We start from the raw sequence: 17,691 nt of genomic DNA, 5'->3' as shown, positions 1-17,691 counted from the left end.
GTCTTGAAATCAGAGCAGAAGGCAGGCCCAGAAATTCATTAGTATCTCAATTGAATTTTAAGCAGTGTAGATGAGAGAGTTTAGATGGAAAAGAGAAAAGGGTTTAGGACTGATCCCCCAGCCACTATAGTACTTGGGGGTCTAATTTAGAAGCAAGAACATACAAAATAAACAGAAGGGACAACTGGAATGATAGAAAAAGAAGACTGTGGTGTCACAATAATTAAGAGGAAATGTGTATATTGGAGGGAGTGGACTACTACTTTGAATAATTCTGAGAGTTCTAGAAAGATGAGGACTGAGCCCTAACCACTTGCTCAATGGTTAGAGCATCGGCCCACACACCAAAAACAAATCTATATGAATGCAAAAGCCTTAAGTCAGGAGCAGGACTGATGTAGTGAGGAAAAGCAAGGGGGCTAGTATGTCTGGAGACCAAGGGGGGGTAATAGTAAGAGATGAAGCCAGGCAAGTAATGGGGCCAGATCACATAAGGCCTTCTGGGCCAGCCTAAGGGCTGTCACTTTTACTGAGTGAAATGAGGGGCTTTTGATGGTGTCAAGTATGTTTGACTTCTGTTTATTTATTTATTTAAGCAAGTAAGAATTTATTGGCCGCAGCAAAAACATACTTTAGGCAGTGAGGCAAGGAAGGGCATAGAAGAAGCAACAGGAAAGCCTAGGCTCGGCTGTTCTGGCTCAAAAAGGGGGGAAAGGAGGCCTTGGAGACAGGTTCAGGGGGTTAGCCTGGGTTAACTGCCACTGCCCATTGTTCTCCTGCTTGCAAGTGTCATGGGGTCCCTTAGAGGTTTTGGGATTTGTGCGGAGGTTGGGGGGGGGGGGTTTGAAGGAGAGGGGGAAGGAAATGGCACAGGCGTGCTCCCTGGAAGGAGAGCCTGCTGGGACCTTCATTTTCAGGGTTTTAAAGGCTGGGCATTTAGGGGAGGTCTTGGGGACAGATCAATAGAATATTCATCAGCCTTGACTTTTGTTTTAAAAAGAACACTCTAGCTGCCCTATTGTGAATAGGGAAGTCAACTTCAGGAGAAGCTGTTGCTATAATCCAGGTAGTAGGTACTGGTGGCTCAGATCATTATGGCAGTGAAGATAATAAGATACAGTTAGTTTCTGGAGACACTTGAAAACAGGAACAACCAGATTTCCTGATATCTTGGATGTAGGTGTAAGAAAAAGGAGACTCCTCTAAGTTTTTGGTCTAAACAACTAGGTGGACACATACCATTAGTCGTGCTGGGATAGATGAAGCAAGTTTAAAGGGGAAAAATTTGAAGGTCAGTATTGGGTATATTAACAGTGTGGTATCTATTTGATATACACATGAAGATGCTAAGGAGGCAATGGTATATACAAGTATGAATTTCAGTAGGAGATAAAATTTGGGAGTTATTATTAGGTAGATTGTATTGAAAGTTATGAGACTGGATGAGAACACCAGAGGAATTAGTAAATTGGAGAAGAGGACTAAGGTTTGATGCCTGAGGCACTCCAAGGAGTTAAGCCCTGTCGGTCACCTCCAAGGCGGGTGCCAGTGGGGGCCCCCCGATCGCCCCGCCAGTCATCCTGCAGATCGGCCCTTATTGCCAGCCAGCCCTACCCGTGCATGAATTCCGTACACCAGGCTTCTATTTCAAATATAATGTAGTAAATGTTAAAGGACAGCTATGTAGTATGTGGTATCCTATATAATAAAGTGGGAATATGCAAATTGACTGTCACTCCGCCACAAAGATGGCGGCGCCCACAGCTGAGGCCGAGTTCCCATAATGAGCCTTAACGAGCAATTAGCAGGGACCTGAGCCTGTACCCCCCCACACTCGTGGGGCTTGACCGGGGACCTCAGGCCGCACACCCCACCTGGCAGGGCTTGACGGGGAACCTCAGGCCACGCCCCCCTGCCCGGCGGGGCTTAACAGGGGATCTCAGGCCGTGTCACCCACCCGGCAGGGCTTGACGGGGGACCTCAAGGCGCGCCCCCTGCCCTGGCTTCTCCCCCCTCCCCAGCTCCAGGCCAGGGGACCTGAGGTTGCGCCCCCCGCCCTGCAGGGCTTGACAAGGGTGGGACCGGCCGGATCTGTCTGGATCTAGCCCAATGGGGGAGGGGTGCTGGCCGGGCCTGGGTCCTGCGCGATTTTGAGGTGCAGGTGGGTGGGTGGGGACTTGACTCTGGGTCCCGTGGTGCACCCCAGACTCTGTTAGGAGAAAGATTTTCATATACATTTTACTAATTTTCTTTCATTTCTGACACTTCTATTATAGAGGAAGGGTAAATAGCAATATTAAAATATTTCCTCTAATTAATTACCTTTTAATGTGCACGAATTTCGTGCACTGAGCCACTAGACCAGTGATGGCGAACCTATGACACAAGTGTCAGAGGTGACACACGAACTCATTTTTTTGGTTGATTTTTCTTTGTTAAATAGCATTTAAATATATAAAATAAATATCAAAAATATAAATCTTTGTTTTACTATGGTTGCAAATATCAAAAAATTTCTATATGTGACACAGCACCAGAGTTAAGTTAGGGTTTTTCAAAATGCTGACATGCCGAGCTCAAAAGGTTCGCCATCACTGCATTAGACTATACTAATAAAAGCCTAGGTGACTGTCACGCCCTCGCATCATCACAAGATGGCCACCCCCACGTCATCACAAGATGGGTGCTACAAGATGGCTACACCCCATGTTGTCACAAGATGGCAACACCCCCACGTTGTCACAAGATGGCTGCCCCATGTAGTCATAAGATGGCCACCACAAGATGGCCACCACAAAGATGGCCACCGTAAGATGGCCGGCAGGGGAGGGCAGTTTGGTGGGGACCGGGCCGGCAGGGGAGTGGTTAGGGAGCAATCAGGCTGGCAGGCAGGTGAGCGATTAGGAGCCAGCAGTCCCAGATTGTGAGAGGGATGTCTGACTGCTGGTTTAGGCCCGATCCCATAGGGGACATCTCCCAAGGGGTTCCAGATTGGAGAGGGTGCAGGCTCGGTTGAGGGATATGAATTTCGTGCACTGGGCCTGTAGTGAGAAATAAGAGGAAGTGCACATAATTCAGCACAGGAGTAGGAAGGGGTTAAAAGATTCCTCTTTACCTAATTCTTGAAAGTTTAATAGCCATTTGTTATTCATTCATTCGACATTCATTGTTTAACCCTTTGCACTCCGAACCATTCTGGACATTGGCTACCAGCTACTCGACGCTACTTTGCGGTGGAAACGTGCATTTACAGACCCTCGTATTATTTAGTATAATTTTGGAACCAAGTAACATATTATAATGATATTGGACTTATATGAATTGGGTGACGTTGAGGAATGTATATTTGCAAAAAAAACCAATATTTTATTGTTTATAATTTTGTACAGTATGATAAGTTTTGTAACACTCCCCAATATGCATTGCAGGCTGATTAGTGCATGTTTGACAGTAATAAGTGGTTTGATGCCTGCCACCAGGTGTTTTCCTGTTAGAACACACAATGCAGTCCCGTTTTCTTTGTCCCACATCGGGAATATGTAGTTTATTGTTTAATCCGACACAAAACCCGCTGACATTTCTTGTATATATCTTAGTAATTTTACGATATTTTGATTTAATTTCTTGTGCCATTTCAAGATAAAACTTCAGGGAAACATGCATGTCTCAAAAAGTTGCGTTGAAATAACTCAATTCCCTGTAATCACTAATAAACTGCATTGTCCCCTGAGAGGGGACATCCGAGTGATATGCTAGAATTCCGATGTCCCCTGAGAGGGGACAGCGGAGTGCAAAGGGTTAAATATCTGTTAAGTACTTATCAGTGTATCAGCTACTGTGTAGGCACTCTGGATTCATCAGTGAATGAAACAGGGACCCTGGCCCTTGGGGAGCTTACATTCTTATAGAGGGAAATAGATAATAAACACATAACAAGTAAACAAATTACATAATGTGATAGGATAAGTGCTATAGCAAAAAGGAAAAGTAGAGTAAGGTAAAGGGGAAAGGACATGTGGGTTCTTATGTTAGTTTTAAAATAGGTTAGGTTGCACTGAGAACATTAAACATTAATGTTTTTATGGAAGATTTCAAACCTATACAAAAGTAGTGAGAATAGTATAATGAATCTCAATATGCATATCATTCAGATATTCCAGTTACCAAAATTTTGCCACACTTGCTTCCTTTTTTTAAATTTTTTTTCTTCACCAAGATTTTAAAGCAAATTCCTAAAAGGATGTAATTACCTCTGTAGACTTCAGTATGTATCTGTAAAACATATGGACATCATCTTGCATAACCACAATGCGATTATCACAGCTAATAAACCTAAAAACATAGAAGAGATATTTGAGCCAAGACTTGAAGGACAGGAAAGAGTTTAGGCAACAAGAACATCTGATGTAACTGGAGAATGCCTAGGATATTTGAGGGATAGTAAGGAGTCATAGTATGGCTTAAGCATAGTAACTGAGAGGAATGGTAAGAGATGGGGTCTGAAAGGACTGTGGCTCTACTTTGAGTCAGATGGGGAGGCCTGACAGGGTTTTGAGCAAAGGAGTACCAAGATCAAATTTATGTTTAAAAGGGATGCTCTGAGTGCTCTGTTGAGAATAGACTGTAGGGAAGCGAGATAAAGAGTGAGGAGCCTGATTGTTGTTGGATTAAAAGGTATATTTTTGTTAGTGGCTCACTCCAAGTAGTAGCAGTGGAGATGGCAAGAAGTGCTTGGATTTTGGATATGTTTTGAAGACAGAGTTAACTGGATTTCCTGACTGGCTGTGGCTTGAAAGAAAAAAAGAAGGCATTAAGAAGATTCATTGGTTTTTGACCTGAGTAACTGGAAGGATGGAGCAGGTTTTTGGAGCACCACCAAGAGTTTAATCTTGGGTATGTAGAGTTTGAGGTAGTTGCTAAACATACAAGTGGGATACCTAGTTGAATATTTAAGACTTTAGTTAGGGAAAGAGGTAGCAGAAAGGGTAGTGTGTGTTAACAGTGGTTTTTTTGTCATATTATCAGCAGTCAGATGGGTAGTGTGGATGTTCAGAAATTATTGGTGTTTCAACTGTTGACTGTTCATAATTTAGAACTTCTGTCATTTAATTACGACTACTCTCTCAGGAATAGATAGCTCAATGAAGTTTGCATTTCTATTTTCTATGTCTCTCAAACCATTCTTCCTGGTCAGGCAAGAATGAATAAATTAGGTGAAAGGTATAATTAAAGTATACATTTCTTTTTATTATGGTTAAGCACTCTCAGTTGGAAAGTATTCATCTGGGTATTCTTTGGGGAACACTAGAGTCTGTCCCAGAATACTTTGGAAGTACTGACAAACTCAGAGACATTCTCAAAATATGACAAAATATTTTGAGGTGTTCTGGTAACTTCAGGGTGGGTGATCCTTGGAGACCCTAATTGTGATATTACTATCATCACCTCCTTCCTTCCAGAACCTGAACTCACTGAAATTTGGATTAAAAAATAGCCATGTTTTTCTGACATTTTCTAAACATGAACTACTTATGAAACTTGTTCAGCAGTTTTATCTTTTTCTTTCTACTTGTAGCCCCACTGGAGAGAGTTTTTCATCATTGGTAGCCAGGTGGTTGCTACTCTGGGGGTGGATCTTATGGAAAGCATGTTGTCAACACTAGTGCTTATGCAATCTAGACTGATTGTGACTGCTTTTATTTCTCCTTTTAAAAAGGGAATATTTCTACTCCCCTTTTTGGATCATTTGGAGTTCTGATTTTGTCTTGGAGTCATGTAGGGGATGTGTTGTAGTTTCAGCAGTTGTAGTAGCTGGGGTCTGTGAGACTAATTTTAAATAACTAGGTGTTCAGAAATTGGAACCCTCCTATGCTTTTTTAGTCTGGATACAGTGTGTGGGTTACCTGTTTCACAGAGAAAGGTCAGGAAATAGAGAAGGATCCGGGTATCTTACAAGGCTGGGAGGACCACCTTTTGTACACAGTTACTCCTTCTTCCCTCACCCCTTTATAAAAATGAGAGTGAAAAAGAGGACACTTACTCTTCTTCTGTTTCTGTTGTATAGGAGATGCATCGGAGATTTGAGAATGCCCCTGATTCTGCCAAGACAAAAGCTCTGCAAACTGTTATTGAAATGAAGGTAAGAAAGAATCTAATAATCTTATGAGTTATTTTACACATGTAAGTGATCAGACACTGTTATGTATGAGTTTTAAAAAATGGTATCCTATCTAATAATAGACAAACATGGTACTTGACTGTACCTTCGCTACGCCTCCCATTGGCTAATCAGTGCGATATGCAAATCAACTGCCAACAAAGATGGCAGCTAATTTGCATATTGCAGGCAGATCCCACTGCGCCGCCCGCCTGGGGCTGGCGGCAGCGCGATCACCAGCCGCTGGCTGCCCCAGCACGAGATCCTGGCCTGGGGTGGGCGGGGCAGGCGGCAGCACGATCTGAGCGGCTGCCCACCCCAGTGCGGGATCCAGGCCTGCTGTGTGCGGGGTGGGCGGCAACACGATCTGAGCGGCCACCCGCCCCAGCGAGGGATCCGGGCCTGCCATCTGCGACTGGGGGAGACGGGGCAGACACAGTGGGATTGGGCGTGCCATCTGCCACCAGGGGAGCGGGCCTAAGCCAGCAGGTGGTTATCTCCCGAGGGGTCCCAGACTATGAGAGGGCACAGGTTGGGCTGAGGAACACCCCCCCCCCCCCCCCCGCCAGTACACAAATTTTTGTGCACCGGGCTTCTAGTCCTATATAATAAAAGGATAATATGCAAATTGTCCCTAATGGTGGAACGACCAGGAATGACTGGTTGCTATCATGCGCCCTGACCAACAGGGGGCAGATGCTCAACCCAGGAGCTGCCTCCTGTTGGTCAGTGCGCTCCCACAGGGGGAACTCCGCTCAGCCACAAGCCGGGCTAATGGCTGCGAGTGCAGCGGCGGTGGCGGGAGCCTCTCCTGCCTCCTTGGCAGTGCTAAGGATGTCCAAGGGTTCCTGGGCTGCCAGAGGGATGTCTGACTGCCAGCTTAGGCTTGATCCCCTGGGCAGCGGGCCTAAGCTGGCTGGTGGACAGCTCCCGAGGGCTCCCGGGCTGTGCGAGGACGCAGGCCAGGCTGAGGGACCGTCCCCCCACCCCCAAATGCATGAATTTGTGAGCACTTGGCCTCTAGTGTAATAATATTTTACTCATTAAAAGAAATAATGACACTTAGTGAAAATGACACTTTAAAAGAACTTCTGTTTCAGTTCCTTTTAGTTGCAGCACATAACTCAAATTGGACCAAAAGGGTTGTCCAGAATTTCTTTCAGTCAGCTATTCTCAAACCTTTGATCTCAGGACCCCTTTATACTCTTAAAATGACAGGTTCATTTCCTTTATTTCTAGAAAATGTCTGCTAAATATCAAGTCTGAATAACCATAGTTTATCTGTTGTTCCTTCTAATAAAAACAGTTTTCTGTGAAAAAATGTTGCTAATTCAGCTTGCAATTCAAAGAAGCACACAAGTACTGTTCCTGGGGACAGTCACCATACTTCTTACAGCAGAAGTACCTGCCTAGTTCCTTCCCAGTTTATCACACAGAATACTAAAATGCTATGCGCTCAAAGCTTGAGATTTATTAAAAGTAATAAAATAACAAGACATTAAATTAAGCAGTCTTTAAAATTTTCTTTTTCTTTTTTTTTCTGTGAGTGCCTGACACTGAAGAATACAATGACTACTGTGGTTTGGTGCTACTGCCTTTTGTTCTAAGGCACTTGCAATTTTTCCCACCATTGCTTTTATACCTTGATTAAAAATGTTTACACAATAGAAAAGGCAAATAAAGTGATAGTATTATTAAGAAGATAATTTTGACTATGCAGACTTACTGAAACTGTCTGGAGGACACCCTCAAGGTTTTGTGGCCATACTTTGAAAACCTCTGCTTTACATTAATGAGTAGGTCGAAATCTTTAGGCTGTATGGTATGGCAGTTGGCAATGAAGAGCTTGCCTTCTGAGATAAATTCCCTGGATTCAAAATCTGGCTTTACTTGACTGTGTGACACAGAGCAAGTTACAGAACCTCTCTATACCTCAATTTCCTTATTAATAAACTAGAGGCCCAGTGCACGAAATGTGTGCACTGGGGTGGGGGTGTCCCTCAGCCCAGCCTGCACCCTCTCACAATCTGGGACTGCGGGCTCCCAACCACTCGCCTGCCTGCCTGCCTGATCACCCCCTAACCACTTCCCTGCCAGCCTGATCAATGCCTAACTGCTCCCCTGCTGGCCCGATCGCCCCCAACTGCTCTCCCCTGCCGGCCTGGTCACCCCCAACTGCTCTCCCCTGCCGGCCCGGTCACCCCCAGCTGCCCTCGCTGCAGGCCTGGTCCCCCCAACTGCCCTCCCCTGCTGGCCCCATTGCCCCCAACTGCCCTCCCCTGCAGGCCTGGTCCCCCCCAACTACCCTCCCCTGCCGGCCATCTTTTGACCACATGGGGGCGGCCATCTTGTGCAAGGGCATGGCGGTCAATTTCATATTACCTCTATTATATAGGATGGTGATAGAAATAGTACCCATCCTGTAGGTTATTTTGAGGTTTAATTAGTTAAAAGAGTGAAACACTTTGAAGAGGAGCTGGCACATAGTAAACATTCAGTTACTGTAAGCTGCTGCTGCTATTATTTTTATTAACATGTTCTTTTATAATAAAGCTAAAAGATTTCTATGGATAGGGTAATTCTCTCTCTTTTTCTAACTTTTTCATATCTCTTAAAAAGTTTGACACTGGTATGGCTCAGTGGTTGAGCATTGACCTATGAACCAGGAGGTCATGGTTCTATTCCCAATCAGGGCACATGCCCAGGTTACAGGCTCGATCCCCAGTGGGGGCGTGCAGGAGGCAACTCATGGATGATTCTCTCTCATCATTGATGTTTCTTTCTCTCTCTCCCTTTCCGTTCCTCTCTGAAATCATATAGATATAGATATAGATATACTGAGTGGCCAGATTATTATGACCACCTGACATTTGTAGGCAAATTAGCTATAATTTCGCGCTAAAGTTGCTAGAGGGCCAGACCATTATAAACAGGGAAGCAGGTTGTTTATCACAACAGTAGAAGTGATTTTTTTCTGAAGATATGGGTAAACAACGCAATTTAACAGCCTTTAAACATGGGATGATTGTTGGTGCTCGGAGCCATGGAATGAGTATCAGCAAAACAGCCGAAGGCCTGTTCGAACACCTTTGCTGTATGCAGTTACCAAGATAAAACGTCTCCAATTTGCACAGGAACACAAGGATTGGACAGTCAAGCATTGGAAAAATGTCATGTGGTCCAATGAATCACATTTCCAGTTGCATCATGCAGATGGCAGAGTGAGAATTTGGTGGAAACAGTATGAAAGCATGTACCCACATGCATGAGTACAACCCTTCAAGCTGGTGGGGGCAGTGTTATGGTTTGGGGCATGTTTTCCTGGCATGATTTGGACCCTTTAATTCGTGTGGAACAATGTCTGAATAGCACAACATACCTCAGTATTGTTGCTGATCAAGTTCATCCTATCATGTTGATGGCGTATCCCAATGGAGATGGCTTCTTCCAACAAGACAATGCGCCACGCCACGGTGCTCGTATTGTGCAGGAGTGGTTTCAAGAACATAAGGGAGACTTTACCTTGCTTAGGTGGCCCCCACAATCACCAGATCTCAATCCAATTGAGCATTTGTGGGACGAAGATAAAAGAGCCATCAGGCAGCTGGTTTCACAACTATCAAATCTCACAGAACTGGACAGTGCTATTCATCAGGCATAGTGTCAGATTCCTTGCATCACCTTTCAATATCTCGTGGAGTCAATGCCAAGAAGAATCGCTGCAGTATTGAAGGCAAAAGGTGGCCCAGCGAAGTATGATGGGGCAAAAGGTGGCCCAACGAAGTACTGATGGGGTGGTCATAATAATCTGGCCACTCAGTGTATATCTATATATGTCTATATATATCTGTTTAGATATCTATATATGTTTATATATCTATATATTTATACATATTTATATATCTGTAAATAAATGTTGACACTGTATTTTGCATTGTGGACCTTCATTTAATATTTGTTGATATGAAAAGAGTATTTAGTTTTTGGTATATAAATAGTTTTCTATAAATAGATGCTTCTCAAATACAGTTATAAGAAGTGTTCTCTTAATTTGTATGATTTCTTCTTAAAACTTTCTTTATATTGTGTACATCTTTTTTTCTCAATGGGGAAAGGATTTACCAATTCCAAATTAGTAGATTCTGGATTCTTTGTATTTAGACAATTAGTGGTCCTGAACATAATCTGGTAAAGAACCTTTAGAAAGGTTTAATTGAATGTTCACATTTCCCACAGGTTTATTTATACATGTTATTTCCCGATCCCTGTTAAAACCTAAGACTAAAATGCACGAATGTACCTACATTCACAAAATTATTTTATTTACATTTTGACAAACTGGGGAAGTGTAATGGTATTAATTATTAGTGGATCTATTTTAAGTCCTGTTAATTTTTAGCCATTCTGCTAAGAGACAGGAGATTCTGAGATTCTGGTGACTCAGTGGGGTCAGTTAGACATTATGCTGAAATCACAACTGAAATAGTTAAGTTGCTGAGAGTGTGGCATGAGGTAGAGAGAATTATGAAGATCTAGAAGAGTCTTTGGGGAAAATGGGAAAGAAAGATAATTGATAGACAGCCCAACAATCATCTTCAAGGTGATGTAATTGTCCTTTTCCTTCCTCCCCCTTCTTTTTCTTCTTCCTCTTACCCCTTTCCTCCTCCCTTCTCCTGTCTTCTTCCTTTGATCTTTTTCCTCTATACCACTCATCCCTCTCATGCTTCTTCATCACCTTTTCTCTATTTTTTTCTTCTTTTTCCTATAGCAGTGGAGGAGCAGGGAAGAATTACTGTGTGGCCCTAGGGTTAGAGTTTTGCTGGAGAGATATAGCAAAATTACTTGTGTGCAAATGAATTGTGAGTGATGGTGAAAGAGTAATTTGGATGATGAGTCCAGGAATGTAGCCTGGATGGGAAGGAAGAGAATTTATAATGGACTGCCAGGTTGGGAGAAAATGTAAAAATTAGGGATGTGGAGATCTCTGTGAGGTTGAAGAACAGCAGATAATGAGAGTCATGGTGTGATAGGCCTGGGAAGAGAGTCCTGGATAGGTAGGATCCAGAGTGTAGTCCTTATAAACTGGTTAGCTAAAATGGACTAGAGCAGTGGTTCTCAACCTGTGGGTCACGACCCCTTTGGCAGTCGAATGACCCTTTCACAGGGGTCGCCTAAGACCATCCGGCATATCAGATATTTACATTACGATTCATAATAGTAGCAACATTACAGTTATGAAGTAGCAACGAAAATAATTTTATGATTGGGTCACAACATGAGGAACTGTATTTAAAGGGCCAGAAGGTTGAGAACCACTGGACTAGAGGATGAGTTCATTGGAATCCAGAACATCAAAGAATTCAGACATCGAAATCCTAGGTTGGTGGCAAGAGGCATTTGAAGGGAAGATTGGTGCCAATGTCAGGTGCCAAAGGCTTCTTAAAATGAGCAGGAGTGGCCCTGGTTGGGTTGCTCAGCTGGTTGGAGCATTGTCCTGTACACCAAAAAGGTGTTGTGGGTTTGATTCCCAGTTGGGGTGTGTACAGGAGGCAACTGATTGATGTTCCTCTTTTACATCGACATTTCTCTTTCTCTCCCTTCCTCTCTAAACTAAATAAAAATAACCCTAGCCAGGTTTTCTCAGTGATTAGAATGTCAGCCAGCGACTGAAGGGTCTTGGGTTCGATTCTAGTCAAGGGCATGTACCTCAGTTGCAGGCATTTAAAGGCTCGATCACTGGTCCTGGTACCGTTGGGGGCACGTGTGGGAGGCAACCAATTGATGTGTCTCTGTCACATTGATGTTTCTCTCTCTCTCTTCCCCTCCTCTTACCCTTCCACTCTCTCTAAAAACCAATGGAAAAATATCCTTAGGTGATGATTTAAGAAATAGAAAATAAAATCAATAAAAACATATCCTTGAGAGAGGATTTAAAAAACACACACGCAGGAGTGACTGGGAAGTCCCTGGATGGCTGCAGTGAGGAAGGTAGTGTGAAACGGAACTTTAAATATGAGCTTTAGATAAAGGGGAATGGCTTTGAGAAACTAGAATGCCCACACATTTCCCTTGCTCCTTTGTGGTGCTGGAGAGAGTTCTGGGAAGTTATATTCTTTGGGAAAGCCATGTTTTCTTGGAATTGGGAGTTGAAAAAAAGTTGAGGAAATGGAAATTTAATGAGGAACAGGGTTTCAGTAGGCTTAGGGCTGGAGAAGCACAGAACAGTAAGATGATAAGGAATTTATTTACTTGATTATTATACACTAGAGGCCCGGTGCTCACTCCCTCGGCCTGGTCTGTGGGGATCTGGCCGAAACTGGCTCTCCGACATCCCCCGAGGGGTGCCGGATTGCAAGAGGGCGGTTCTCCGATGACACACCCTGGAGAACTGCAACTGCCAAGTCACTGCAGCTCAGCAGCTCCTGCGTTAAGCGTCTGCCCCCTGGTGGTCAGTGCACATCATAGCTATCGGTTAGCCGGTCGAACGGTCAATCGGTCACTTAGGCTTTTATATATATAGATTCTAGGAGTAAGAAACCTCGTTGGAAGAACTATCCTCGAATTAACCCAGCCTGAGTACTAGTTGAGTTGGTGCAGGAACTAGTTGAACATATCATGCATTAATTTTCTGGCCTGATTTCAGAGAGTAGCCTGGCAGGTTCATTTTCTGTGCAGTCTGCGCCTGCTGCATGGCTTCCAGAGCTGCAATTGTGGTCCCTTCTAGGGAGAAGCTTTTATTCTGCATGATGTGGTAGTGGGGGTGCTGATTTGCTTATCTGTGTTGGGATTAGGGGAGAAGATGGGTAATGTTCCTTGGCAAGCTCCTTTTGTAGGGGCTTTGTAGATGTGCAGAGCTGGAGTTCTTAGTTGAAGGCTATTTGCCTTGTGTGGAGTACCAACAGTGCTAGAAATACACGCCCTCCTTCCCCTGGCCCTCTTTCATTGCCACCCAGGCTAATGTCCGAGGTGAACCACATTTCACTTTCTTTCATTTGTGGATTAATCACATGCATATGCCTAGTGTTTTAGTCATTCTTGAGGGACTACATCCTAATATTTCCAGGAAGATTTATAGTCATCTCAAAAGTGAATTTTCAGATAGTGCAATTGAAGTAGTAGCCTAAGGTCCAATAATTTTAAATAAGTAAAATATCTCTGATTGTACTGTTTTATACATTTTCTTTAGAATCAAATGTAATTTTAATTTGAATAGATTTGTAAAAAAAATTTTTTTGTTGTGATAATTTTAAAGGGTATATAATGTAAGACAGAGGAATACATGCTCCTCCACTCCCCTGAACCTAATAGCTAGTTGTAGTTGTCTCATGATAAATCCTTTAACTTTTATCTACATGATAACAATGAGTCAGTCCAGCAATCCTTGAACTAAAGTGTAACAGGAAGTCATTCTCAAAATTACCTTCTAAAGGAATGGTTTCTCTAAAATCCCAATTAAAATAAAGCCTACACTTAATTGATATGTTTTAAGATCTTTATTTCTAGATCAGGGATGGGGAACGTCCAGCCCACAGACTACATAAAGCCTGTGAAATCATTTGGTCTGGCCCTGCCAAGGCATTAGGGGTGAATTAATGAAATACTTGACCAAATCTAGCAGGCTAATTTTTAAGTTGATAGTTTTGTATGGCCCACGAATAATGTTATAAATATTCAAATGGCCCCTGGCAGGAAAGAGGTTTCCCACCCCTGTCTTAGATGAATAAGCATATGTAACTATTGATATAAGTATATCTGTTTTGTGTAGTTTTTCTGTAACTGACAACATATAAAATGATCTTTCTGTAATTAATGACATTTAAAGTAATCACTAGATACAGTCACAAACAAAACCAAGACATTGAATATGGAATGATATTCTACTAGGAGGTGATATTTGTGGTGGTCATGGTTTACAAAGACAGTGGTTTTTAAAAAATTTTTATGAAATATTTCATATTTATGGAGCAGTATAAGAAAAAGATTATGAGTATGATAAACTGTAACTGTTAATGTAATTATTTATCTCTTTGCTTTTCTGTGGTGGTATGTTATAAATCTTAATTACCCTATCTAATAGAGAGGGAATATGCTAATTGACCCTTACGCAGTTGTAAAGATGGTGGTGCCCACAGCCAATAAGGAGGGAATATGCTAATTGACTGCCATGCCCACAAAGATGGCGGCTCCCACAGCCACAAGATGGTGGCGCCTAGTCCCCTCAGCCCCACCGGGGCAGCAGGCATGTTGCAAGGCTGGGCCCGCCCCCAGGTGGGCCCAGCCGCTCCGTGCGCCTGCCTCTGGAGTCCCCCAGTCCCCTCAGCCACCCAGGGCCAGCCCAAGGCGCAGACAAGCCTCGGATGGCAGCTGCCCGGCTGCTCAGGGCCACCTGAGGCTCAGGTAACCAGGGCAGGCCGAGGCTTGCGCTGCCGGTAGTGGCAGCAGCAGAGGTGTGATGGGGTGTCACCTTCCCCTGATCGCTGGGTCGCCTCCTGGACTGTGAGAGGGGGCAGGCCAGTGTGAGGGACTCCCCCTCCAGTGCATGAATTTTCATGCACCGGGCCTCTAGTTATAAATATAGTTACACACATCATTGTATAAATTTTTGAAACCCTCTTACACATGTCCCCCCTATTTTGTGGGCAGAAATAAAACTGTTAGGAGTCACAAGTAATAGGATAAGATACTAGAGGCCTGTTGCATGAAAAGATTCGTGCAATAGGCCTTCCCTTTCCCTGGCTGCCTGCACCAGTTTTCCTCCGGCACCCGGGACCCAGGCCTTTGCTCCGGCTGGAGCCGCCTTTAAGCCCTTGTTGCTCCGGCCGGAGCCGCCTTCAGTCTTCGCTCCGCCGCTTCGCGCCTACGTATGCAAATTAACCGCCATCTTTGTTGGTGGTTAATTTGCATATCACTCTGATTAGCCAATGGTGGGCATAGCAAAGGTACGGTCAATTTGAATCTTTGTCTATTATTAGATAGGATTATATCTGGAAAAGGTTTTATTGTTAACATTACAAAAGTTTTCATTACATATCTATTGACCATAAAGTACAAAAAACTTTAACGAGTTTTCCATTGCTTTTATTTCTTTAGTTAATTCTCTTAACTTTAATTGAAAGGATGCAGATGAGAGGAAGAGATAAAGGAAAAGTCATATTATAGATGAGTCTTCCTCTTTCCATTCAAATTACCATAAAGGATATATTTTAGAAGTAAGGTATCAATTGCTAGGTAGCAATTTCCTTGCATATTTATTTTTATTAAATTTAACACCTCTAAGACTGGGTTGTTTAACTTCTCTGATTTCTCATGACTACTTTAATGTGTAAATCTTCCATTGTCCTCAGGATTCAAAAATTTCCTCTATGGAGCGTGGGCTCCGAGACTTGGAAGAGGAAATTCAGATGCTGAAATCGAATGGGGCTCTGAGTACTGAAGAACGGGAGGAAGAAATGAAGCAAATGGAGGTCTATCGGAGTCATTCTAAGTTCATGAAAAATAAGGTAATGGTATGAGATATTGTAATTTTAAGAAGGGGTTTGAAAATTGATGCTTATTCCTATGTCCTTACTGATAATGTAGCACTTCATACTGTTTTATCAAACGTCAGGGAAGAATACCTCTAAACTAATTCTTTCAAGTGGAATTTGCCCAGAATTAAACTCAGAATTATAGATATTCTAGAGTTATTTCAAGTTTTCACTTAAAACAAAATTACCTATATGAGGCAAAGTATACATTATTATAGTTTAACATTTCATGTCTATCATTATTGCTGAGATGATTTAGTAGGATTACATCCAGATGAGGTTTTCTCACTATGTGAGGCATTTAGTTCTCTATCTCTTGTGAAGTATTTTAAAAGTCAAAACCCTAAGAAGCTGAACCCAGTACACCCCACCCAGATATGGCTGAAATAAAATCATGTTTTTTTCTTCAAATATAATTCCATAAAAAAACATTTGCTCTGTCCCTTGGAGAAGATCCATTTGTATCAGGTTTATTGTTTCCCATGTGTGTTTCAGGTATATGCGAAGTAAGATAAGTATCACATGTCTCTCTATACTTATAAATTCACACAATATTACTTCCTTAGATCTAAAGCCATTTAGATTCTATAAACTATTTAGGCACATTGGAGTATTTAGTTTATTATAATTGTCAATTTACAGGTTTGTTGTGGTTTAATTAAAAATCATACTTGTAATTATAAAATACTAGTGGCCCGGTGCACGGATTCATGCACATTGAAAGGAAATTAATTGGAAGAAAGATTTGTGCAGTAAACTTTTATTTTTATTTATTTATTTATTTTTATTTTTAAACTAGAGGCCCAGTGCACGAAATTCGTGCACTTGGGGGGGGGGGACCCTCAGCCCGGCCTGCAGACTGGGAGCCCTTGGTGGGGGGGGGGGGGGGGCAGCGTGCCTAAGCCAGCAGTCCAACACCCTTAGTGCTGCCACGGAGGCAGGAGAGGCTCCTGCCACCGCTGCTGTGCTCACCAGCCATGAGCCCTGCTTCTGGCTGAGCAGCGCTCCCCTATGGGAGCGCACTGACCACCAGGGGGTAGCTCCTGTATTGAGCGTCTGCCCCTGGTGGTCAGTGCACATCATAGCAACCGGTCATTCTGCCATTTGGTCGATTTGCATATTAGCCTTTTATTAGATAGGATTGCCAGTACCTGTCATATGTACTGGCTAGTTGGTTGCGTGTGATTGGCGCCAACGAGAGCTTTATATGTATCGTGCATGCGCAAGTCAATGTTGTGCATCATATGTACCGGCTGGTTGGTCGGACGGTTGGATGGATGTACGGTTGGTCACTTAGCCTTTTATACATATAGATTACCTAGAAAATAAGTATCCCCCTTCCTCCTGCCATATCCAAATTATATTATTCCCCAATTTCTCAGAAGTGAAAATTGTAAGGGAATGACACAATTAAAACTATTCCTCCTGTTTCTGACTTCTTACTGTGGTACCCATACCTGGCATATAAATCTGTAGAATATTCCACTATTATTTTAAGAATCTGTTGTTAATGACATGACTACTGCCAATTTCATGTTAATTTGAAACTTAAAATTCACATATTCAAACTTTCTTTTAGTTTTCATTTTTTGTCCTAATTTGAGAAAAAATATTCAGCAATATAAGGTCTGGTTCTCATTCGCTGATTAGCACATCCCAGTTAATTTTAAAAACTCTGTGAAAATAGAGACACCATCTAGGGTCCTTTGAAGAGGGAATTAGGGAAACAGATTTGATTGGGTTACCAATATATGTTATTGTTACTTCCAGTTACTGCTCTGGCTCAAAAGCAGATAAGATCCAAGTTGACACATAAATAAAAAAGAATAATAATGTCGTGACAGGTAGAGCAACTGAAGGAGGAACTAAGTTCGAAAGAGGCTCAAGGGGAGGAGCTGAAAAAGAGAGCGGCTGGTCTTCAGGCTGAGGTCTTTGCCGTAAGATTTACCCTCTTGTGTGCAGTGATCCCACAGTGGGACCCTGCTAGCTCTGGCTTCTGGGTGGCTT

General features: G+C 42.9%; 1 protein-coding gene across 6 annotated transcripts in view; it reads left to right on the top strand.

The window, feature by feature from the left end:
• ERC1 (ELKS/RAB6-interacting/CAST family member 1) overlaps positions 1–17,691 on the top strand; it is a 503,328-nt gene that overhangs the window by 116,942 nt on the left and 368,695 nt on the right. For 4 of the 6 annotated variants that reach the window (XM_070409489.1, XM_070409490.1, XM_070409492.1 and 1 more), the window contains exons 4-5: positions 6,065–6,139; positions 15,502–15,657. In XM_070409489.1, the coding sequence (XP_070265590.1) occupies positions 6,065–6,139; positions 15,502–15,657 (231 nt within the window). Of the gene's footprint in view, positions 1–6,064; positions 6,140–15,501; positions 15,658–17,528; positions 17,613–17,691 lie in introns of all 6 variants that reach the window. The other 2 variants (XM_070409487.1, XM_070409488.1) reach the window with 1 other exon arrangement.

The sequence above is a fragment of the Myotis yumanensis genome, unplaced genomic scaffold, assembly GCF_028538775.1.
Source record: "Myotis yumanensis isolate MYYU_CA2020_CCGP unplaced genomic scaffold, mMyoYum1.0.hap1 SCAF_3, whole genome shotgun sequence".
NCBI lineage: Eukaryota > Metazoa > Chordata > Mammalia > Chiroptera > Vespertilionidae > Myotis > Myotis yumanensis.
The sequence above is the reverse complement of the archived record's forward strand: the minus strand, read 5'-3'. Positions and strand labels throughout refer to the sequence as shown.